Raw genomic sequence first — 27,090 nt, 5'->3', positions numbered from 1 at the left:
GCCTACCAGAGAGGCCTACTTGAGAGGCCTACCAGAGAGGTCTACCAGAGAGGTCTACCAGAGAGGCCTACCAGAGAGGTCTACCAGAGAGGCCTACCAGAGAGGCCTACCAGAGAGGTCTACCAGAGAGGCCTACCAGAGAGGTCTACCAGAGAGGCCTACCAGAGAGGTCTACCAGAGAGGTCTACCAGAGAGGCCTACCAGAGAGGTCTACCAGAGAGGTCTACCAGAGAGGCCTACCAGAGAGGCCTACCAGAGAGGCCTACCAGAGAGGTCTACCAGAGTGGCTTAACATTAAAAACAATGGAGAAAATGCATCCCATAATATTTTAACATGGAAATTAGCTGTTCTATCGTTCAGCCTACAGTAGCAGCCAATGTGTGGTGTCCAATGCAGATCTACATTCCATCAGACTATTGAAGAAAACAACATGTAGGGATTGACATCAACCTGTTGATCCACTTGTCCTTCAGACACGGAGGTGACTGAACATTTTTGTTGTGGCGTTTGATGCAATTTACAACATAAAGTTAATTAATAATCCCATACCATTATTACAGAGAATCAGACAAATGATGCTTCCCTCTGCCAATTGGTTACGTAGCTTATTCAAGCTTGTCTCAAAATACAACACTGCCCCTTTAAGACAAAATAAAGCTCTTTACCTGACTGGCTTTTTCAAAGATGTCTAGAAATGTACACATTTTGTGCTCTTGTAGGAAGCAATCCCTCCCCTATTGCTGACTACAAATGATCTATAACTGGGCTAATAACTCACTAAATAGCAAAGGATATGAACAAATGATCTATAACTGGGCTAATAATTCACTAACTAGCAAAGGATATGAACAAATGATCTATAACTGGGCTAATAACTCACTAACTAGCAAAGGATATGAACAAATGATCTATAACTGGGCTATTAATTCACTAACTAGCAAAGGATATTAACACATGATCTATAACTGGGCTAATAACTCACTAAATAGCAAAGGATATGAACAAATGTGCACACGTGGCTACATGCAGCTCTCACTTTCACTGCGAAACAAGCACATCTACCCACGACTGCTCATGCTGTAAACACAGTCCAGTTCATCTACTCACGACTGCTCATGTTGTAAACACAGTCCAGTTCATCTACTCACGACTGCTCATGCTGTAAACACAGTCCAGTTCATCTACTCACGACTGCTCATGCTGTAAACACAGTCCAGTTCATCTACTCACGACTGCTCATGCTGTAAACACAGTCCAGTTCAAAGTAAATGGCACAGATCCATATATGTCAATGGTCTATTTGCATAAAGGCCTACTGCATCTCTGACTGGTTACGGTGCAATAGAATCCTACTGCGATGCGCTCTGCCTATCTCTTGCATAGTTAGTTTTGCATGCTAAGTCTTGTATAGTTCGTTTTGTTTTTGGTACGTTGCATTGAAAGTGGCTAATATTGGGTTGATTTGATCATAATTACCACAGTAAAGGGACACGTTGATAGTGTTAACTAACAGAGAAAACTCTGAGTGAAGCTCAATTTCCTGCTTTTCTGCAGTCCCGGGGGAGCTGTGTGTATTAAATGTATATAGATATTAATAACGTTTTCCTCCTAAGAGGGGAGAAGAAGGTTGGAGGTTCTGAAGGAGACAGAGACAGAAGGAGACAGAAGGAGACAGAGACAGAAGGAGACAGAAGGAGAAGGAGGTTGGAGGAGACAGATGGAGACAGAGGGAGACAGGAGGAGACAGAAGGAGACAGAAGGAGACATAGACAGAAGGGGATGGAAGGAGACAGAAGGAGACAGAGACAGAAGGAGACAGAAGGAGAAGGAGACAGAAGGAGACAGAAGGAGACAGAAGGAGACAGAAGGAGACAGAAGGAGACGGAGACAGAATGAGACAGAAGGAGATAGAGGGAGACAGAGGGAGACAGAGACAGAATGAGACGGAGACAGAAGGAGACAGAGACAGAAGGAGACAGAAGGAGACAGAGACAGAGGGAGACAGGAGGAGACAGAAGGAGACAGAAGGAGACAGAAGGAGACATAGACAGAAGGGGATGGAAGGAGACAGAAGGAGACAGAGACAGAAGGAGACAGAAGGAGAAGGAGACGGAGGGAGACAGAAGGAGATAGAGGGAGACATAATGAGATGGAGACAGAAGGAGACAGTGGGAGACAGAAGGAGATAGAAGGAGACAGATGGAGACAGGAGGAGACAGAAGGAGACAGAAGGAGACAGAAGGAGACAGAAGAAGACGGAGACAGAAGGAGAAAGAGACAGAAGGAGACAGAGGGAGACAGAGACAGAATGAGACGGAGACAGAAGGAGACAGAGACAGAAGGAGACAGAGACAGAAGGAGACGGACACAGAAGGAGACAGAAGGAGACAGAGACAGAAGGAGACAGAAGGAGACACAAGGAGAGAGACACAAGGAGAAGGAGACAGATACAGACGGAGACGGTGACAGAAGGAGACAGAGACAGAAGGAGATGGAGACAGAAGGAGATGGAGGCAGAAGGAGACAGAGACAGAAGGAGACAGAGACAGAAGGAGACAGAGACAGAAGGAGATGGAGACAGAATGAGACAAAGACAGAAGGAGACAGACGGAGACTGAGACGGAAGGAGAAAGATACAGAAGGAGAAAGAGACAGAAGGAGATGGAGACAGAAGGAGGCAGAGACAGAAGGAGACAGAAGGAGACAGAGACAAAAGGAGATGGAGACAGAAGGAGACAGAATGAGACAGAGACAGAAGGAGACAGTCGAAGACGGAGACAGAAGGAGACAGAGACAGAAGGAGATGGAGACAGAGACAGAAGGAGATGGAGACAGAGACAGAAGGAGACAGAGACAGAGACAGAAGGAGACAGAGACAGAATGAGACAGAGACAGAAGGAGACAGAAGGAGACAGAGACAGAAGGAGACAGAAGGAGACAGAGACAGAGACAGAAGGAGATGGAGACAGAAGGAGAAAGAGACAGAAGGAGACAGAGACAGAAGGAGACAGGAGACAGAGACAGAAGGAGACAGAGACAGAAGGAGACAGAAGGAGATGGAGACAGAAGGAGACAGTGGGAGACAGAAGGAGATAGAAGGAGACAGATGGAGACAGGAGGAGACAGAAGGAGACAGAAGGAGACAGAAGGAGACAGAAGAAGACGGAGACAGAAGGAGACAGAGACAGAAGGAGACAGAGGGAGACAGAGACAGAATGAGACGGAGACAGAAGGAGACAGAGACAGAAGGAGACGGAGACAGAAGGAGACAGAAGGAGACAGAGACAGAAGGAGACAGAAGGAGACACAAGGAGAGAGACACAAGGAGAAGGAGACAGATACAGACGGAGACGGTGACAGAAGGAGACAGAGACAGAATGAGACAGAAGGAGACAGAGACAGAAGGAGAAAGAGACAGAAGGAGATGGAGACAGAAGGAGATGGAGGCAGAAGGAGACAGAGACAGAAGGAGACAGAGACAGAAGGAGACAGAGACAGAAGGAGATGGAGACAGAATGAGACAAAGACAGAAGGAGACAGACGGAGACTGAGACGGAAGGAGAAAGATACAGAAGGAGAAAGAGACAGAAGGAGATGGAGACAGAAGGAGGCAGAGACAGAAGGAGACAGAAGGAGACAGAGACAGAAGGAGATGGAGACAGAAAGAGACAGAATGAGACAGACAGAAGGAGACAGACGAAGACGGAGACAGAAGGAGACAAAGACAGAAGGAGACAGAAGGAGACAGAGACAGAAGGAGATGGAGACAGAGACAGAAGGAGATGGAGACAGAAGGAGACAGAGACAGAGACAGAAGGAGACAGAGACAGAATGAGACAGAGACAGAAGGAGACAGAAGGAGACAGAGACAGAAGGAGACAGAAGGAGACAGAGACAGAGACAGAAGGAGATGGAGACAGAAGGAGAAAGAGACAGAAGGAGACAGAGACAGAAGGAGACAGGAGACAGAGACAGAAGGAGACAGAGACAGAAGGAGACAGAAGGAGATGGAGACAGAAGGAGATGGAGACAGAATGAGACAGAGACAGAAGGAGACAGACGGAGACTGAGACAGAAGGAGAAAGAGACAGAAGGAGAAAGAGACAGAAGGAGATGGAGACAGAAGGAGACAGAAGGAGACAGAGACAGAAGGAGGCAGAGACAGAAGGAGACAGAAGGAGACAGAGACAGAAGGAGATGGAGACAGAAGGAGACAGAATGAGACAGAGACAGAAGGAGACAGACGAAGACGGAGACAGAAGGAGACAGAGACAGAAGGAGACAGAGACAGAAGGAGATGGAGACAGAGACAGAAGGAGATGGAGACAGAGACAGAAGGAGACAGAGACAGAATGAGACAGAGACAGAAGGAGACAGAAGGAGACAGAGACAGAAGGAGACAGAGACAGAAGGAGAAAGAGACAGAAGGAGACGGAGACATCATCATCATCATCATCAGCACCTCGAAGTCGGACACGGTCTCAAAGTCGTCCAGGTCTTTCTTAGAGGAGAAGGAGAAGCCCCCGCCAGACTGTAGCGTCCCGCCAGGTGACTTGGCCAGCACCTCGTTACACTCTATAGGCATGCTGAGGCGATAGAAGGTGATGTCGGGGTTACTGTTCTGGGAGCCGAACGACCTCTGGGTGACCTTGAGACACGGGAAAGTCTCCACGGTGCCGTCCATCCTCGTGACCTTTTAGAAAGACCAGACGACAAAGGGAACAGGGCATTATGGGGGAGTCATCTGGTTGAATACCAGGTCAACATAGGTCTGTGGGTCTGGGTAAAGCGCCAGACAAATCCTTGGAACTAGTATCATTAATATTAGTTTTTATAGGTTATCAACATAGCACTGGTTTGTGTCAAGAACTGCAACGCTGCTGGGTTTTTCACGCTCAACAGTTTCCTGTGTGTATCAAGAACAGTCCACCACACTAAAGGACATCCAGCCAACTTGACACAACTGTGGGAAGCATTGGAGTCAACATGGACCAGCATCCCCTGTGGAACCCTTTAGACACCTTGTAGAGTCCATGACCCGACGAATCGAGGCTGTTCTGAGGGCAGAAGGGGGTGCAACTAAATATTAGGAAGGTGTTCCTAATGTTTGGTATCCTCAGTGTAGGTTACCAACATAGGTTGTTACACATTTTTTAAAATGTTTTATTTAAAACTAGGCAAGTCAGTTAAGAACAAATTCTTATTTTCAATGACGGCCTACCGGGGAACAGCGGGGTTTAAACTGCCTTGTTCAGGGGAACAGCGGGGTTAAACTGCCTTGTTCAGGGGAACAGCGGGGTTAAACTGCCTTGTTCAGGGAAACAGCGGGGTTAAACTGCCTTGTTCAGGGAAACAGCGGGGTTAAACTGCCTTGTTCAGGGTAACAGCGGGGGTTAAACTGCCTTGTTCAGGGGAACAGCGGGGTTAAACTGCCTTGTTCAGGGGAACAGTGGGTTGACTGCCTTGTTCAGGGGAACAGTGGGTTAAACTGCCTTGTTCAGGGGAACAGCGGGGTTAAACTGCCTTGTTCAGGGGAACAGCGGGTTTAAACTGCCTTGTTCAGGGGAACAGCAGGGGTTAAACTGCCTTGTTCAGGGGAACAGCGGGGTTAAACTGCCTTGTTCAGGGAAACAGTGGGGTTAAACTGCCTTGTTCAGGGTGGTCAACAACACATATAAAGAGGCTTATAAACAGAGGTTCACTTATGAAACTCTACACACAATTACACCAGGGGGAGCAGGGTCAAGGTTCAAGGACAGTCTTGTCAACAGAACGTTTTTTTTAAAGCAACATGGCTAAACAGGATAGCGACTGGACCCTCACCTCAATGTGTTCATGCTGCGGAGGTACGGGGATGAACTGAGACAGTCTCTTGCTGAGCCACATGGTGAGGTCTCTGTTCATGTTGACGGCGAAGGGCTCGTAGCCTTCCTGCAGACCACAGATGGTGAAGTACTTCAGCGTGCTCACGTCCTTACCAAAGTTCATCCTCCCAACCTGGCAAACACCCAGGCTGCACACCGGGATGAAACCTGCAGAGAGGACAGAGAGGACAGAGAGGACATTGTTATGTTAACCATTAGAAGAACGTAAGCCTTGTCCAAGCCATGGCCCTTGGGCAGGAGCCAGAACGGCCCGTAGGGAAGGAACCAGAACGGCCCGTAGGGAAGGAACCAGAACGGCCCGTAGGGAAGGAACCAGAACGGCCCGTAGGACAGGAGACAGAACGGCCCATAGGACAGGAGACAGAACGGCCCATAAGACAGGAGCCAGAACGGCCCGTAGGACAGGAGACAGAACGGCCCATAGGACAGGAGACAGAACGGCCCATAGGGCAGGAGCCAGAACGGCCCATAGGACAGGAGCCAGAACGGCCCATAGGGCAGGAGCCAGAACGGCCCATGGGGCAGGAGCCAGAACGGCCCATAGGGCAGGAGCCAGAACGGCCCATAGGGAAGGAGCCAGAACGGCCCATAGGGCAGGAGCCCTATGGGTAACAACATCAATGTGTTCTTATCTTATCCTAACCAGTAGGTAACACTGACATCAATGTGTTCTTATCTTATCCTGATGTGTAGAAAAGACACCCGGTCCGCCCACCTTCCCCGAGGCTGCCGACCGGTCTTGATGATGTGTAGAAAAGGCACCCGGTCCGCTCCACCTTCCCTGAGACTGCCGACCGGTCTTGATGATGTGTTGAAAAGACACCCGGTCCGCCCCGCCTTCCCTGAGGCTGCCTACCGGTCTTGATGATGTGTTGAAAAGACACCCGGTCCGCTCCACCTTCCCTGAGACTGCCGACCGGTCTTGATGATGTGTTGAAAAGACACCCGGTCCGCTCCACCTTCCCTGAGACTGCCGACCGGTCTTGACGATGCGTAGAAAAGGCAACGAGATGGGCAGTATATTATCCGTATCCTTGTTCACGATTCCGCGAAAAATACAGTTACTGTCTTTTCTTTAGGTCCCGTTGATAGGTCGAGAATGGAGCTCGTCCAGTTTGTTCTCTTTAGGTCCCGTTGATAGGTCGAGAACGGAGCTTGTCTAGTTTGTTCTCTTTAGGTCCCGTTGATAGGTCGAGAACGGAGCTCGTCCAGTTTGTTCTCTTTAGGTCCCGTTGATAGGTCGAGAACGGAGCTCGTCCAGTTTGTTCTCTTTAGGTCCCGTTGATAGGTCGAGAACGGAGCTCGTCCAGTTTGTTCTCTTTAGGTCCCGTTGATAGGTCGAGAACGGAGCTCGTCCAGTTTGTTCTCTTTAGGTCCCGTTGATAGGTCGAGAATGGAGCTCGTCCAGTTTGTTCTCTTTAGGTCCCGTTGATAGGTCGAGAACGGAGCTCGTCCAGTTTGTTCTCTTTAGGTCCCGTTGATAGGTCGAGAACGGAGCTTGTCTAGTTTGTTCTCTTTAGGTCCCGTTGATAGGTCGAGAACGGAGCTTGTCCAGTTTGTTCTCTTTAGGTCCCGTTGATAGGTCGAGAACGGAGCTCGTCCAGTTTGTTCTCTTTAGGTCCCGTTGATAGGTCGAGAACGGAGCTCGTCCAGTTTGTTCTCTTTAGGTCCCGTTGATAGGTCGAGAACGGAGCTCGTCCAGTTTGTTCTCTTTAGGTCCCGTTGATAGGTCGAGAATGGAGCTCGTCCAGTTTGTTCTCTTTAGGTCCCGTTGATAGGTCGAGAACGGAGCTCGTCCAGTTTGTTCTCTTTAGGTCCCGTTGATAGGTCGAGAACGGAGCTTGTCCAGCGACTGCCAACCGTTTGGTTTAAGTCCACCTCGGTTAGACAGCATCAGCAAAGTGACAGGAAAGCTCCTCTCTAGCTCCAGACAGAACATCTCTTCTGACAAATAGATGGTGTTGATGTTGAGAGTAAGCCAACAGACAGACAGGGATTGACAATAGGACAAGACTCTAACACCTAGGGTGGGGTAGTGAGGTTGACAATAGGACAGACTAACACCTAGGGTGGGGTAGTGAGGTTGACAATAGGACAGACTAACACCTAGGGTGGGGTAGTGAGGTTGACAATAGGACAGACTAACACCTAGGGTGGGGTAGTGAGGTTGACAATAGGACAGACTAACACCTAGGGTGGGGTAGTGAGGTTGACAATAGGACAGACTAACACCTAGGGTGGGGTAGTGAGGTAGACAATAGGACAGACTAACACCTAGGGTGGGGTAGTGAGGTTGACAGTAGGACAGACTAACACATAGGGTGGGGTAGTGAGGTTGACAGTAGGACAGACTAACACATAGGGTGGTGTAGACAGTAGGACAGACTAACACATAGGGTGGTGTAGACAGTAGGACAGACATGGTACCATAGGGTGGTGTAGACAGTAGGACAGACTAACACATAGGGTGGTGTAGACAGTAGGACAGACTAACACATAGGGTGGTGTAGACAGTAGGACAGACATGGTACCATAGGGTGGTGTACACAGTAGGACAGACTAACACATAGGGTGGTGTAGACAGTAGGACAGACTAACACATAGGATGGTGTAGACAGTAGGACAGACTAACACATAGGGTGGTGTAGAGAGTAGGACAGACATGGAACCATAGGGTGGTGTAGACAGTAGGACAGACTAACACATAGGGTGGTGTAGACAGTAGGACAGACTAACACATAGGGTGGTGTAGACAGTAGGACAGACTAACACATAGGGTGGTGTAGACAGTAGGACAGACTAACACATAGGGTGGGGTAGACAGTAGGACAGACATAGAACCATAGGGTGGTGTAGACAGTAGGACAGACATGGAACCATAGGGTGGTGTAGACAGTAGGACAGACTAACACATAGGGTGGTGTAGACAGTAGGACAGACATGAACCATAGGGTGGTGTAGACAGTAGGACAGACATGAACCATAGGGTGGTGTAGACAGTAGGACAGACTAACACATAGGATGGTGTAGACAGTAGGACAGACTAACACATAGGGTGGTGTAGAGAGTAGGACAGACATGGAACCATAGGGTGGTGTAGACAGTAGGACAGACTAACACATAGGGTGGTGTAGACAGTAGGACAGACTAACACATAGGGTGGTGTAGACAGTAGGACAGACTAACACATAGGGTGGTGTAGACAGTAGGACAGACATGGTACCATAGGGTGGTGTAGACAGTAGGACAGACTAACACATAGGGTGGTGTAGACAGTAGGACAGACTAACACATAGGATGGTGTAGACAGTAGGACAGACTAACACATAGGGTGGTGTAGAGAGTAGGACAGACATGGAACCATAGGGTGGTGTAGACAGTAGGACAGACTAACACATAGGGTGGTGTAGACAGTAGGACAGACTAACACATAGGGTGGTGTAGACAGTAGGACAGACTAACACATAGGGTGGTGTAGACAGTAGGACAGACTAACACATAGGGTGGGGTAGACAGTAGGACAGACATAGAACCATAGGGTGGTGTAGACAGTAGGACAGACATGGAACCATAGGGTGGTGTAGACAGTAGGACAGACTAACACATAGGGTGGTGTAGACAGTAGGACAGACATGAACCATAGGGTGGTGTAGACAGTAGGACAGACATGAACCATAGGGTGGTGTAGACAGTAGGACAGACATGGAACCATAGGGTGGTGTAGACAGTAGGACAGACATAGAACCATAGGGTGGTGTAGACAGTAGGACAGACATGGAACCATAGGGTGGTGTAGACAGTAGGACAGACATGGAACCATAGGGTGGTGTAGACAGTAGGACAGACATGGAACCATAGGGTGGTGTAGACAGTAGGACAGACATAGAACCATAGGGTGGTGTAGACAGTAGGACAGACATGGAACCATAGGGTGGTGTAGACAGTAGGACAGACTAACACATAGGGTGGTGTAGACAGTAGGACAGACATGAACCATAGGGTGGTGTAGACAGTAGGACAGACATGAACCATAGGGTGGTGTAGACAGTAGGACAGACATGGAACCATAGGGTGGTGTAGACAGTAGGACAGACATAGAACCATAGGGTGGTGTAGACAGTAGGACAGACATGGAACCATAGGGTGGTGTAGACAGTAGGACAGACTAACACATAGGGTGGTGTAGACAGTAGGACAGACATGAACCATAGGGTGGTGTAGACAGTAGGACAGACATGGAACCATAGGGTGGTGTAGACAGTAGGACAGACATGGAACCATAGGGTGGTGTAGACAGTAGGACAGACATGGAACCATAGGGTGGTGTAGACAGTAGGACATACATGGAACCATAGGGTGGTGTAGACAGTAGGACATACATGGAACCATAGGGTGGTGTCGACAGTAGGACAGACATGGAACCATAGGGTGGTGTAGACAGTAGGACAGACATGGAACCATAGGGTGGTGTAGACAGTAGGACAGACATGAACCATAGGGTGGTGTAGACAGTAGGACAGACATGGAACCATAGGGTGGTGTAGACAGTAGGACAGACATGGAACCATAGGGTGGTGTAGACAGTAGGACAGACATGGAACCATAGGGTGGTGTAGACAGTAGGACATACATGGAACCATAGAGTGGTGTAGACAGTAGGACATACATGGAACCATAGGGTGGTGTACGATAGTCATTTTGAGTAGACAGTACACACACTGACCTTCCCAAACCTCAAAGTCCTTGAAGGCCAGTTCCGACCCTGAGTGGTCCAGGAGCACCTCTCCGTTGTGGGTGAACATCATGGTGTGTTCGTTCAGATCGACCATACAGCCCACCACGTCACCTGGACCCCAGGACCTGCCGAAGTGCTCGTTACCCTGGTGCCACAGCTGGGCCTGGAACACACACAGGGATACACAGTATTCAGACCCCTTCCCTTTCCCCCCCACATTTTGTTACATTACAGCCTTATTCTAAAATGTATTAAATAAAATAAAACATCCTCACCATAATAACAAAGTGAAAACAGGTTTAAACACAGATACCTAATTTACATAAGTATTCAGACCCTTTGCTACGAGACTCTAAATTGAGGTCAGGTGCGTCCTGTTTACATGGATCATCCTTGAGATGTTTCTAGAACATGGAGTCCACCTGTGGTATTATTTGGAAAGGCACACACACACCTGTCTATATTAAAGGTCCCACAGTTGCCAGCGAATGTCAGAGTAAAAAAAAAAATTGAGCCATGAGGTCGAAGGAATTGTCCTTAGAGCTCCGAAGCAAGATTGTGTCGAGGCACAGATCTGGGGAAGGGTACCAAAGCATGTCTGCAGCATTGAAGGTCCCCAAGAACACAGTGGCCTCCATCATTCTTAAATGGAAGAGGTTTGGAACCAACAAGACTCTCCATAGAGCTGGTCGCCCGGCTAAACTGAGCAATCGGGGGAAAAGGGCCTTGGTCAGGGAGGTGACCAAGAACCCAATGTTCACTCTAACAGAGCTCCAGAGTTCCTCTGTGGAGATGGGAGAACTCTCCCCCTCTCCCTCTTTGCCCCCCACCCCCCTCTCTCTCCCCCCTCTATAATTACATGGAGAGTCCTTGAATCCTCAATCAGCCAACGCATTCAGTCTATTTCCAGTCCCACAATGTACTGGCTCCCCCTCAACTCCGTCCCACACACACACACACTTCTACGTGACCTCTCATCGTCCTCTCACAGAGCAGAAATAGCTCCCCCCTCTCCCACCTGATTCTGCCTGTGATCCCAAAAGGCATCCTATTCCCTCTGTAGTGCACTACGTTTTGCCCAGGATCCATAGGGCTCTGATCAAAAAGTAGTGCACTACATAGGGAATAGGGTGCCATTTGGTTTAGTGCACAGAGCTGTGATGTGAGTCACTCAGGGCCTCATCATCTGCTAATCTCTGCCCACTGAGAGAGAGAGTAGGGAAGTTCAATGGATGGGCTGCTGCTCAGTCAGTACGGGAGATCTTTCTAGAGCCCAGTTTAATTGTGTATAAGTGCATTTTTTTTTTATCTCTAAATGATTAAACTAGAGAGAAATACAGTGAGTGTACAAAACATTAGGAACACCTTCCTAATATTTGAGTTGCACCCCCTTCTGCCCTCAGAACAGACTCGATTCGTCGGGTGGACTCGACAAGGACTCAACAAGGTGTCTTAAAGAGTGACACAGGGGATGCTGACCCATGTTGACTCCAATGCTTCCCCAACAGTTGTGTCCAGTTGGCTGAGGCCTGGTGGAACATTCTTGATACACACGGGGAAACTGTTGAGCGTGAAAAACCCAGCAGCTTTGCAGTTCTTGACACAAATCGATGCCCCTGGACCCTACAACCACACCCTGTTCAAAGGCACTTAAATCCTTTGTCTTGCCCATTCACCATCTGAGTGACACACACACACAATCCATGTCTCAACTGTCTCAAGGCTTAAAAATCCTTCTTTAACCTGACTCCTCCCCTTCATCTACACTGATTGAAGTGGATTTAACAGGTGACATCAATAAGGGATCATTGCTTTCTCCTGGATTCACCTGATCCTTCTGTCATTGAAAGAGTTCCTAATGTTTCGTCCACTCAGTGTTACTACATGAGACAAGCTGATGTTCTGACCACGTCCACTCAGTGTTACTACATGAGACAAGCTGATGTTCTGACCACGTCCACTCAGTGTTACTACATGAGACAAGCTGGTGTTCTGACCACGTCCACTCAGTGTTACTACATGAGACAAGCTGATGTTCTGACCACGTCCACTCAGTGTTACTACATGAGACAAGCTGATGTTCTGACCACGTCCACTCAGTGTTACTACATGAGACAAGCTGATGTTCTGACCACGTCCACTCAGTGTTACTACATGAGACAAGCTGATGTTCTGACCACGTCCACTCAGTGTTACTACATGAGACAAGCTGGTGTTCTGACCACGTCCACTCAGTGTTACTACATGAGACAAGCTGATGTTCTGACCACGTCCACTCAGTGTTACTACATGAGACAAGCTGATGTTCTGACCACGTCCACTCAGTGTTATTACATGAGACAAGCTGATGTTCTGACCACGTCCACTCAGTGTTACTACATACAAGCTGATGTTCTGACCACGTCCACTCAGTGTTACTACATGAGACAAGCTGATGTTCTGACCACGTCCACTCAGTGTTACTACATACAAGCTGATGTTCTGACCACGTCCACTCAGTGTTACTACATACAAGCTGATGTTCTGACCACGTCCACTCAGTGTTACTACATACAAGCTGATGTTCTGACCACGTCCACTCAGTGTTACTACATGAGACAAGCTGATGTTCTGACCACGTCCACTCAGTGTTACTACATACAAGCTGATGTTCTGACCACGTCCACTCAGTGTTACTACATACAAGCTGATGTTCTGACCACGTCCACTCAGTGTTACTACATGAGACAAGCTGATGTTCTGACCACGTCCACTCAGTGTTACTACATGAGACAAGCTGATGTTCTGACCACGTCCACTCAGTGTTACTACATGAGACAAGCTGATGTTCTGACCACGTCCACTCAGTGTTACTACATGAGACAAGCTGATGTTCTGACCACGTCCACTCAGTGTTACTACATGAGACAAGCTGGTGTTCTGACCACGTCCACTCAGTGTTACTACATGAGACAAGCTGATGTTCTGACCACGTCCACTCAGTGTTACTACATGAGACAAGCTGATGTTCTGACCACGTCCACTCAGTGTTACTACATGAGACAAGCTGATGTTCTGACCACGTCCACTCAGTGTTACTACATGAGACAAGCTGATGTTCTGACCACGTCCACTCAGTGTTACTACATGAGACAAGCTGGTGTTCTGACCACGTCCACTCAGTGTTACTACATGAGACAAGCTGATGTTCTGACCACGTCCACTCAGTGTTACTACATGAGACAAGCTGATGTTCTGACCACGTCCACTCAGTGTTATTACATGAGACAAGCTGATGTTCTGACCACGTCCACTCAGTGTTACTACATACAAGCTGATGTTCTGACCACGTCCACTCAGTGTTACTACATGAGACAAGCTGATGTTCTGACCACGTCCACTCAGTGTTACTACATACAAGCTGATGTTCTGACCACGTCCACTCAGTGTTACTACATACAAGCTGATGTTCTGACCACGTCCACTCAGTGTTACTACATACAAGCTGATGTTCTGACCACGTCCACTCAGTGTTACTACATGAGACAAGCTGATGTTCTGACCACGTCCACTCAGTGTTACTACATACAAGCTGATGTTCTGACCACGTCCACTCAGTGTTACTACATACAAGCTGATGTTCTGACCACGTCCACTCAGTGTTACTACATGAGACAAGCTGATGTTCTGACCACGTCCACTCAGTGTTACTACATGAGACAAGCTGATGTTCTGACCACGTCCACTCAGTGTTACTACAGACAAGCTGATGTTCTGACCACGTCCACTCAGTGTTACTACATACAAGCTGATGTTCTGACAACGTCCACTCAGTGTTACCACATACAAGCTGATGTTCTGACCACGTCCACTCAGTGTTACTACATACAAGCTGATGTTCTGACCACGTCCACTCAGTGTTACTACATACAAGCTGATGTTCTGACCACGTCCACTCAGTGTTACTACATGAGACAAGCTGATGTTCTGACCACGTCCACTCAGAGTTACTACACACAAGCTGATGTTCTGACCACGTCCACTCAGTGTTACTACATGAGACAAGCTGATGTTCTGACCACGTCCACTCAGTGTTACTACATACAAGCTGATGTTCTGACCACGTCCACTCAGTGTTACAACACACAAGCTGATGTTCTGATCACGTCCACCAGGGGGAAGCACCCCTCTTTATAACCTCAGATTGGTGATGGTGGCATCAAACATTATAGTACTGTTGATTTAGGGGGAGAGAGAGAGAGAGAGAGAGAAGAGAGAAGAGAGAGAGGGAGGGGTGGGGGTGGGGGTGGAGAGAGAGAGAGAGAGAAAGAGGGAGGGGGGGAGAGAGAGAGAGAGAAGAGAGGGGAGAGAGAGGGAGAGAGAGAGAGAGAGGGGGTGGGGGTGGAGAGAGAAAGAGAGAGGGGGGGAGAGAGAGAGAGAGAAGAGAGGGGAGAGAGAGGGAGGGGGGAGAGAGAGGGGCGAGGGAGAGAGAGAGAGAGAGGGGGGGAGAGAGATAGATAGGGGAGAGAGAGAGAGAGAGAGAGAGAGAGGAGAGAGAGAGAGAGAGAGAGAGAAGAGATGAGATAGAAAGAGAGAAGTTGGGAGAGAGAGAGATAGGAGAGAGAGAGGGAGGGGGAGAGAGAGGGGAGAGAGAGAGAGAGAGACGGGTGGTGGATAGAGAGAGAGAGAAGAGGAGGGGGGAGAGAGAGGGGAGAGAGAGAGAGGGGGGAGAGAGGGGAGAGAGAGGGGAGAGAGAGATAGAGGGGGGAGAGAGGGAGAGAGAGAGAGAAGAGAGGGGAGAGAGAGGGAGAGACAGAGAGAGAGAGAGAGGAGAGAGAGAGAGAGAGAGAGAGAGAGAGAGAGGGGAGAGAGAGAGAGATAGAAGAGAGAGAGAGAGCGAGAGGGGAGAGAGAGAGAGATAGGAGAGAGAGAGAGAGAGGTGAGAGAGAGAAAGAGAGAAGAGAGAGAGAGAGAGAAGAGAGGGAGAAAGAAGAAAGAGAGAGGAGAGAGAGAGAGATAGAGGGAGAGAGAAGATGGGAGAGAGAGAGAAGAGAGGGAGAGAGAAGATGGGAGAGAGAGAGATATAGGAGAGAGAGAGAGAGAGAGAGAAGAGAGAGAGGGAGAAGAGAGGGAGAGAAGATGGGAGAGAGAGAGAGATAGGAGAGAGAGAGAGAGAGAGAGAGAGAGAGAGAGAGAAAAGAGAGGGAGAGAGAAGAGAGGGAGAGAGAAGATGGGAGAGAGAGAGATAGGAGAGAAAGAGAGAAGAGAGGGAGAAAGAAGAAAGAAAGAGACAGGCCATATTATAGAGACATATTTCCCTCAGATTACACAGATCCACAAAGAATTCGAAAACAAATCCAATTTTGAAAAACTCCCATATCTACTGGGTGAAATTCCACAGTGTGCCATCACAGCAGCAAGATTTGTGACCTGTTGCCACGAGAAAAGGGCAACCAGTGAAGAACACACACCATTGTAAATACAACCCATATTTATGCTTATTTATTTTATCTTGTGTCCTTTAACCATTTGTACATTGTTAAAACACTGTATATATATATATATAATATGACATTTGTAATGTCTTTACTGTTTTGAAACCTCTGTATGTGTAATGTTTACTGTTCATTTTTGTTGTTTTTCACTTTATATATTCACTTTGTATGTTGTCTACCTCACTTGCTTTGGCAATGTTAACACATGTTTCCCATGCCAATAAAGCCCTTGAATTGAATTGAATTGAATTGAGAGAGAGAGAGAGAGAGAGAGAGAGAGAGTTCCCGTGTGGTATGTACATTTAAACAGTACATTCAAGCCAAACCCTTTGCCCCCCATTCATGATTTGACTGTCTAGTGACATGAGTGATTAAAACTTATCAGGTTGGCGACTTCAATCACAATGCAACACTTCACGATGTAGCTAGCTGTCTTCTACAAGCTCTCCTGTACAGCCAGTTTCCTAATCAATACGATGTAGCTAGCTGTCTTCTACAAGCTCTCCTGTACAGCCAGTTTCCTAATCAATACGATGTAGCTAGCTGTCCTCTACAAGCTCTCCTGTACAGCCAGTTTCCTAATCAATACGATGTAGCTAGCTGTCTTCTACAAGCTCTCCTGTACAGCCAGTTTCCTAATCAATACGATGTAGCTAGCTGTCCTCTACAAGCTCTCCTGTACAGCCAGTTTCCTAATCAATACGATGTAGCTAGCTGTCTTCTACAAGCTCTCCTGTACAGCCAGTTTCCTAATCAATACGATGTAGCTAGCTGTCCTCTACAAGCTCTCCTGACGGAAACACAGTTTCCATGTGGGTTTTTTAGATGTTAAGTTTCAACAGCAAATACAGCCAGTTTCTAATCAAGATGATCTATTACCACATGTCACAACAACAGGGGTTTATGGTGCTTGTGCAGTTTATAAGGTCTTTATAAGTGTTTATAAGGTGCTTATAAGGTGCTTATAAGGTGCTTATAAGGGTGCAGCCGTCAGTTCAGTTAGTCAGTTCAGTTAGTCAGTCTAGTTTTAATACACATGTGGATGAGTTGTCAACGAACGTGAATTCGACAAAATAATTCACCATGTCATTGGAATCAGGCTAAAAGTTGGGTGGAAACAACAACAGAATAATTCACCATGTCATTGGAATTAGGCTAAAAGTTGGGTGGAAACAACAACAGAATAATTCACCATGTCATTGGAATTAGGCTAAAAGTTGGGTGGAAACAACAACAGAATAATTCACCATGTCATAGGAATTAGGCTAAAAGTTGGGTGGAAACAACAACAGAATAATTCACCATGTCATTGGAATTAGGCTAAAAGTTGGGTGGAAACAACAACAGAATAATTCACCATGTCATTGGAATTAGGCTAAAAGTTGGGTGGAAACAACAACAGAATAATTCACCATGTCATTGGAATTAGGCTAAAAGTTGGGTGGAAACAACAACAGAATAATTCACCATGTCATAGGAATTAGGCTAAAAGTTGGGTGGAAACAACAACAGAATAATTCACCATGTCATTGGAATTAGGCTAAAAGTTGGGTGGAAACAACAACAGAATAATTCACCATGTCATAGGAATTAGGCTAAAAGTTGGGTGGAAACAACAACAGAATAATTCACCATGTCATTGGAATTAGGCTAAAAGTTGGGTGGAAACAACAACAGAATAATTCACCATGTCATTGGAATTAGGCTAAAAGTTGGGTGGAAACAACAACAGAATAATTCACCATGTCATTGGAATTAGGCTAAAAGTTGGGTGGAAACAACAACAGAATAATTCACCATGTCATAGGAATTAGGCTAAAAGTTGGGTGGAAACAACAACAGAATAATTCACCATGTCATTGGAATTAGGCTAAAAGTTGGGTGGAAACAACAACAGAATAATTCACCATGTCATAGGAATTAGGCTAAAAGTTGGGTGGAAACAACAACAGAATAATTCACCATGTCATTGGAATTAGGCTAAAAGTTGGGTGGAAACAACAACAGAATAATTCACCATGTCATTGGTGAACAACAACAACAACTAAATAACGGTGATGACGTTTTGCTAATCCAATCAGAGGTTGTTGTTGAATAATGTGAATAATTCAACCAGTTTGTGGGTTGTTTTAAAAGTCATATGATCACTGCTGTTATCGTTGTCATTGTTATTGTTGTTATTGTTGTTGTACATACAGTGCATTCAGAAAGTATTCTTACTCCTTAATCCACATGTTGTTGTGTTACAGACTAAATAAAAAATAAAAAAAATAAAAAAATCTCACTAATTTACACACAACGAAAAACATGTTTTTAGACATTTTATTTGTTGAAAATCTAATTTACATAACTTCTTCAGGCTATTTTTCTCCACTTCCTGTCTGACTTACGTGCCCAAAGTAAACTGCCTGTTCCTCAGGCCCAGAAGCCAGGAGATGCATAGAATTGGATAGAAAACACTCTGACGTTTGTAGAAACGTTAAAATAATACAGAAATATTTAAATAATGTATGAGACTATAACACAATTGATATGGTAGGAGAAAATCCAAAGAAAAACCAACCAGATTTATTTTTTTTGAGAGCCCATGCTCTTACAATGGATAAACTATGAGTCCTATGCAATTCCGGCTCCCAGATTGCAATTCCTATGGCTTCCACTAGATGTCAACATTCTATATTCAAGGTTTCAGGCTTGTTTCTTCCCAAACGAGGAATAATTTTGAGTTTTGGTACAGGGAGTCTGAGTTGGAAATCAGTCTGTGCGCACGCGACAAAAAGGATGTGCACTTGCTAATTTAGCTTTTCTATTGAACATAATTCTTTCCGTATGAAATATTATTGATTGCAAATCAGAGGAAGATTTTCAAAAAGTAAGTGAATTTTTAATAGCCCTTTGTGATTTTACGAAGCCTGTACTGGTTTTGATGTGAGGCTCCGTCCTCAAACAATCGCATGGCATGCTTTCGCTGTAAAGCCTATTGTAAATGGGACAATGCAGTTAGATTAATTAAGCTTTTAACCAATATAAGACACTTGTATGTACCTAGATGTTTAATATCCTTAATGTTTATGATTATTTATTTGAATTGCAGCCCTCCAATTTCGCGGGAAGTTGTCGAGAGGTGTCCTGCTGACTAAGTATTCACACCCCTGAGTCAATACTTTGCAGAAGCACATTTGGCAGCAATTACAGCTGTGAGTGGGTAATTCTCTAAGAGCGATTACACTTGTGAGTCTTTCTGGGTAATTCTCTAAGATCTTTCCACACCTGAATTGTGCAACATTTTCCTATTATTCTTTTCAAAATTCTTCAAGCTCTTTTCACGTAGATTTAAGCCAAAACTGTAACCCAGGTCCTCTCAGGAACATAGGTTATCGTCCTGCTGAAATGTGAATTAATCTCCCAGTGTCTGGTGGAAAGCAGACTGAACCAGGTTTTCCTCTAGGATTTTGCTTGTGCTGAGCTCCAGTGACTGGGTGTGTTGATACACCATCCAAAGTGTAATTCATAACTTCACCAGGCTCAAAGGGATATTCAATGTCAGCTTTTTATATTTTTGACCCATCTACCAATAGGTGCCCTTCTTTGTGAGGCATTGGAAAACCTCCCTGGTCTTTGTGGTTGAATCTGTGTTTGAAATTCACTGTGCGACTGATAATTGTGTGTGAAGTACAGAGATCAGGAAGTCATTCAACTATCAGGTTAAACACTATTATTGTACACAGAGTGAGTCCGTGCAACATCTTATATGACTTGTTAATAAGCACATTTGAACTCGTAGGTAGGCATATTATACTGACCGACTCTAGATATGTCAGCTTTTCATTTATACTGACCGACTCTAGACATGTCAGCTTTTCATTTATACTGACCGACTCTAGACATGTCAGCATTTCATTTATACTGACCGACTCTAGACATGTCAGCATTTCATTTATACTGACAGACTCTAGACATGTCAGCTTTCATTTATACTGACCGACTCTAGACATGTCAGCTTTTCATTTATACTGACAGACTCTAGACATGTCAGCTTTTCATTTATACTGACCGACTCTAGACATGTCAGCATTTCATTTATACTGACAGACTCTAGACATGTCAGCTTTCATTTATACTGACAGACTCTAGACATGTCAGCTTTCATTTATACTGACCGACTCTAGACATGTCAGCTTTTCATTTATACTGACAGACTCTAGACATGTCAGCTTTTCATTTATACTGACCGACTCTAGACATGTCAGCATTTCATTTATACTGACAGACTCTAGACATGTCAGCTTTCATTTATACTGACCGACTCTAGACATGTCAGCATTTCATTTATACTGACCGACTCTAGACATGTCAGCATTTCATTTATACTGACCGACTCTAGACATGTCAGCATTTCATTTATACTGACCGACTCTAGACATGTCAGCTTTTCATTTATACTGACTCTAGACATGTCAGCTTTTCATTTATACTGACCGACTCTAGACATGTCAGCATTTCATTTATACTGACAGACTCTAGACATGTCAGCATTTAATTTATACTGACAGACTCTAGACATGTCAGCATTTCATTTATACTGACCGACTCTAGACATGTCAGCATTTCATTTATACTGACCGACTCTAGACATGTCAGCATTTCATTTATACTGACCGACTCTAGACATGTCAGCATTTCATTTATACTGACCGACTCTAGACATGTCAGCTTTTCATTTATACTGACCGACTCTAGACATGTCAGCTTTTCATTTATACTGACCGACTCTAGACATGTCAGCTTCTCATTTATACTGACTGACTCTAGACATGTCAGCTTTTCATTTATACTGACCGACTCTAGACATGTCAGCTTCTCATTTATACTGACTGACTCTAGACATGTCAGCTTTTCATTTATACTGACCGACTCTAGACATGTCAGCTTTTCATTTATACTGACCGACTAGACATGTCAGCTTTTCATTTATACTGACCGACTCTAGACATGTCAGCTTCTCATTTATACTGACCGACTCTAGACATGTCAGCTTCTCATTTATACTGACCGACTCTAGACATGTCAGCTTTTCATTTATACTGACCAACTCTAGACATGTCAGCTTTCATTTATACTGACCAACTCTAGACATGTCAGCTTTTCATTTATACTGACCAACTCTAGACATGTCCGCTTCTCATTTATACTGACTCTAGACATGTCAGCTTTTCATTTATACTGACCGACTCTAGACATGTCAGCTTCTCATTTATACTGACAGACTCTAGACATGTCAGCTTTTCATTTATACTGACCGACTCTAGACATGTCAGCTTTTCATTTATACTGACAGACTCTAGACATGTCAGCTTTTCATTTATACTGACCGACTCTAGACATGTCAGCTTTTAATTTTTAATTAATTTGTTAAAAAAATTCTAAAAACATAATTCCACTTTGTCATTATGGGGTATTGTGGGTAGGCCAGTGACACAACATCTCAACTGAATAAGGTGCTCTGATAGTTCTGTGAACACTTGTGAAGGTCTAGACGTTGTAACCTTCTTCTACATGTTGAAACATATATATTAACAAACCTCAATTAACGATAATCAGTAAAGGTGTGTGGGAGTTCCTGACTCACCTTGAACCCGTCAAAGACGAAGGCGTGTTGGTCAGAGCCCAGCTCCTGGTCCGGTAGACAGCCAGGCCGTGCCCAGCCGACCCTCATCTCGCCTGACGTCAGCACCTCAAACTCAAAGTACCACTTCCCAGCGTTCACACTGTACGTCTTCTCAGCTCGGAAGATACGGAACCGCTCAGCAGACATGTTACTGGTGTCTGCTCTGGCTGCTGAAACAACAGGGCCAGACAACATGTTACTGATGTCTGCTCTGGCTGCTGAAACAACAGGGTCAGATAACATGTTACTGATGTCTGCTCTGGCTGCTGAAACAACAGGGTCAGATAACATGTTACTGGTGTCTGCTCTGGCTGCTGAAACAACAGGGCCAGACAACATGTTACTGATGTCTGCTGAAACAACAGGGCCAGACAACATGTTACTGATGTCTGCTGGAACAACAGGGCCAGATAACATGTTACTGATGTCTGCTGGAACAACAGGGCCAGATAACATGTTACTGGTGTCTGCTCTGGCTGCTGAAACAACAGGGCCAGACAACATGTTACTGATGTCTGCTGGAACAACAGGGCCAGATAACATGTTACTGATGTCTGCTGGAACAACAGGGCCAGATAACATGTTACTGGTGTCTGCTGAAACAACAGGGCCAGACAACATGTTACTGATGTCTGCTGGAACAACAGGGCCAGATAACATGTTACTGATGTCTGCTGGAACAACAGGGCCAGACAACATGTTACTGATGTCTGCTGGAACAACAGGGCCAGATAACATGTTACTGATGTCTGCTGGAACAACAGGGCCAGATAACATGTTACTGGTGTCTGCTTTGGCTGCTGAAACAACAGGGCCAGATAACATGTTACTGATGTCTGCTGAAACAACAGGGCCAGACAACATGTTACTGATGTCTGCTGAAACAACAGGGCCAGATAACATGTTACTGATGTCTGCTGAAACAACAGGGCCAGACAACATGTTACTGATGTCTGCTGAAACAACAGGGCCAGATAACATGTTACTGATGTCTGCTGAAACAACAGGGCCAGATAACATGTTACTGATGTCTGCTCTGTCTGCTGAAACAACAGGGTCAGATAACATGTTACTGATGTCTGCTCTGTCTGCTGAAACAACAGGGCCAGACAACATGTTACTGATGTCTGCTGAAACAACAGGGCCAGATAACATGTTACTGATGTCTGCTGAAACAACAGGGCCAGATAACATGTTACTGATGTCTGCTCTGGCTGCTGAAACAACAGGGCCAGATAACATGTTACTGATGTCTGCTGAAACAACAGGGCCAGATAACATGTTACTGATGTCTGCTGAAACAACAGGGCCAGATAACATGTTACTGATGTCTGCTGAAACAACTGGGCCAGATAACATGTTACTGATGTCTGCTGAAACAACAGGGCCAGATAACATGTTACTGATGTCTGCTGAAACAACAGGGCCAGATAACATGTTACTGATGTCTGCTGAAACAACAGGGCCAGACAACATGTTACTGATGTCTGCTGAAACAACAGGGCCAGATAACATGTTACTGATGTCTGCTCTGGCAGCTAAAACAACAGGGCCAGACAACATGTTACTGATGTCTGCTGAAACAACAGGGCCAGATAACATGTTACTGATGTCTGCTCTGGCTGCTAAAACAACAGGATCAGATAACATGTTACTGATGTCTGCTGAAACAACAGGGCCAGACAACATGTTACTGATGTCTGCTGAAACAACAGGACCAGACAACATGTTACTGATGTCTGCTGAAACAACAGGGCCAGACAACATGTTACTGATGTCTGCTGAAACAACAGGGCCAGACAACATGTTACTGATGTCTGCTCTGGCTGCTGAAACAACAGGGCCAGATAGCATGTTACTGATGTCTGCTGAAACAACAGGGCCAGACAACATGTTACTGATGTCTGCTGAAACAACAGGGCCAGACAACATGTTACTGATGTCTGCTGAAACAACAGGACCAGACAACATGTTACTGATGTCTGCTGAAACAACAGGGCCAGATAACATGTTACTGAAGTCTGCTGAAACAATAGGGCCAGATAACATGTTACTGATGTCTGCTGAAACAACAGGGCCAGATAACATGTTACTGATGTCTGCTGAAACAACAGGGCCAGATAACATGTTACTGATGTCTGCTGAAACAACAGGGCCAGACAACATGTTACTGATGTCTGCTGAAACAACAGGACCAGACAACATGTTACTGATGTCTGCTGAAACAACAGGGCCAGATAACATGTTACTGATGTCTGCTGAAACAACAGGGCCAGATAACATGTTACTGATGTCTGCTGAAACAACAGGGCCAGACAACATGTTACTGATGTCTGCTGAAACAACAGGGCCAGACAACATGTTACTGATGTCTGCTGAAACAACAGGGCCAGACAACATGTTACTGATGGCTGCTGAAACAACAGGGCCAGACAACATGTTACTGATATCTGCTCTGGCTGCTGAAACAACAGGGCCAGATAACATGTTACTGATGTCTGCTGGAACAACAGGGCCAGATAACATGTTACTGGTGTCTGCTTTGGCTGCTGAAACAACAGGGCCAGATAACATGTTACTGATGTCTGCTGAAACAACAGGGCCAGACAACATGTTACTGATGTCTGCTGAAACAACAGGGCCAGATAACATGTTACTGATGTCTGCTCTGTCTGCTGAAACAACAGGGTCAGATAACATGTTACTGATGTCTGCTCTGTCTGCTGAAACAACAGGGCCAGACAACATGTTACTGATGTCTGCTGAAACAACAGGGCCAGATAACATGTTACTGATGTCTGCTGAAACAACAGGGCCAGATAACATGTTACTGATGTCTGCTCTGGCTGCTGAAACAACAGGGCCAGATAACATGTTACTGATGTCTGCTGAAACAACAGGGCCAGATAACATGTTACTGATGTCTGCTGAAACAACAGGGCCAGATAACATGTTACTGATGTCTGCTGAAACAACTGGGCCAGATAACATGTTACTGATGTCTGCTGAAACAACAGGGCCAGATAACATGTTACTGATGTCTGCTGAAACAACAGGGCCAGATAACATGTTACTGATGTCTGCTGAAACAACAGGGCCAGACAACATGTTACTGATGTCTGCTGAAACAACAGGGCCAGATAACATGTTACTGATGTCTGCTCTGGCTGCTAAAACAACAGGGCCAGACAACATGTTACTGATGTCTGCTGAAACAACAGGGCCAGATAACATGTTACTGATGTCTGCTCTGGCTGCTAAAACAACAGGGCCAGATAACATGTTACTGATGTCTGCTGAAACAACAGGACCAGACAACATGTTACTGATGTCTGCTGAAACAACAGGGCCAGACAACATGTTACTGATGTCTGCTGAAACAACAGGGCCAGACAACATGTTACTGATGTCTGCTCTGGCTGCTGAAACAACAGGGCCAGATAGCATGTTACTGATGTCTGCTGAAACAACAGGGCCAGACAACATGTTACTGATGTCTGCTGAAACAACAGGGCCAGACAACATGTTACTGATGTCTGCTGAAACAACAGGACCAGACAACATGTTACTGATGTCTGCTGAAACAACAGGGCCAGATAACATGTTACTGAAGTCTGCTGAAACAATAGGGCCAGATAACATGTTACTGATGTCTGCTGAAACAACAGGGCCAGATAACATGTTACTGATGTCTGCTGAAACAACAGGGCCAGATAACATGTTACTGATGTCTGCTGAAACAACAGGGCCAGACAACATGTTACTGATGTCTGCTGAAACAACAGGACCAGACAACATGTTACTGATGTCTGCTGAAACAACAGGGCCAGATAACATGTTACTGATGTCTGCTGAAACAACAGGGCCAGATAACATGTTACTGATGTCTGCTGAAACAACAGGGCCAGACAACATGTTACTGATGTCTGCTGAAACAACAGGGCCAGACAACATGTTACTGATGTCTGCTGAAACAACAGGGCCAGACAACATGTTACTGATGGCTGCTGAAACAACAGGGCCAGACAACATGTTACTGATATCTGCTCTGGCTGCTGAAACAACAGGGCCAGATAACATGTTACTGATGTCTGCTGAAACAACAGGGCCAGATAACATGTTACTGATGTCTGCTGAAACAACAGGGCCAGATAACATGTTACTGATGTCTGCTCTGTCTGCTGAAACAACAGGGTCAGATAACATGTTACTGATGTCTGCTGAAACAACAGGGCCAGATAACATGTTACTGATGTCTGCTGAAACAACAGGGCCAGATAACATGTTACTGATGTCTGCTGAAACAACAGGGCCAGATAACATGTTACTGATGTCTGCTGAAACAACAGGGCCAGACAACATGTTACTGATGTCTGCTGAAACAACAGGGCCAGACAACATGTTACTGATGTCTGCTGAAACAACAGGGCCAGACAACATGTTACTGATGTCTGCTCTGGCTGCTGAAACAACAGGGCCAGATAACATGTTACTGATGTCTGCTGAAACAATAGGGCCAGACAACATGTTACTGATATCTGCTCTGTCTGCTGAAACAACAGGGCCAGACAACATGTTACTGATATCTGCTCTGTCTGCTGAAACAACAGGGCCAGACAACATATTACTGATGTCTGCTGAAACAACAGGGCCAGGTAACATGTTACTGATGTCTGCTGAAACAACAGGGCCAGATAACATGTTACTGATGTCTGCTGAAACAACAGGGCCAGACAACATGTTACTGGTGTCTGCTCTGGCTGCTGAAACAACAGGGCCAGACAACATATTACTGATGTCTGCTGAAACAACAGGGCCAGGTAACATGTTACTGATGTCTGCTGAAACAACAGGGCCAGATAACATGTTACTGATGTCTGCTGAAACAACAGGGCCAGATAACATGTTACTGATGTCTGCTGAAACAACAGGGCCAGATAACATGTTACTGATGTCTGCTGAAACAACAGGGCCAGATAACATGTTACTGATGTCTGCTCTGGCTGCTGAAACAACAGGGCCACACAACATGTTACTGATGTCTGCTGGAACAACAGGGCCAGACAACATGTTACTGATGTCTGCTGAAACAACAGGGCCACACAACATGTTACTGATGTCTGCTGAAACAACAGGGCCAGATAACATGTTACTGGTGTCTGCTGAAACAACAGGGCCAGATAACATGTTACTGGTGTCTGCTGAAACAACAGGGTCAGATAACATGTTACTGATGTCTGCTCTGGCTGCTGAAACAACAGGGTCAGATAACATGTTACTGGTGTCTGCTCTGGCTGCTGAAACAACAGGGCCAGACAACATGTTAC

At 45.7% G+C, this 27,090-nt stretch overlaps 1 protein-coding gene across 1 annotated transcript in view; it reads right to left on the bottom strand.

The window, feature by feature from the left end:
• The window catches only part of LOC110511675 (ryanodine receptor 2-like), a 532,917-nt gene that overhangs the window by 219,023 nt on the left and 286,804 nt on the right, over positions 1-27,090 (bottom strand). The window contains exons 27-30 of the mRNA XM_036989200.1: positions 21,725-21,930; positions 10,610-10,784; positions 5,825-6,033; positions 4,464-4,694 (exon numbers count right to left, since the gene is read on the bottom strand). Of these exons, the coding sequence (XP_036845095.1) occupies positions 4,464-4,694; positions 5,825-6,033; positions 10,610-10,784; positions 21,725-21,930 (821 nt within the window). The remainder of the gene's footprint in view (positions 1-4,463; positions 4,695-5,824; positions 6,034-10,609; positions 10,785-21,724; positions 21,931-27,090) is intronic.

Source organism: Oncorhynchus mykiss, chromosome 1 (assembly GCF_013265735.2).
Source record: "Oncorhynchus mykiss isolate Arlee chromosome 1, USDA_OmykA_1.1, whole genome shotgun sequence".
Classification (NCBI taxonomy): domain Eukaryota; kingdom Metazoa; phylum Chordata; class Actinopteri; order Salmoniformes; family Salmonidae; genus Oncorhynchus; species Oncorhynchus mykiss.
The sequence above is the reverse complement of the archived record's forward strand: the minus strand, read 5'-3'. Positions and strand labels throughout refer to the sequence as shown.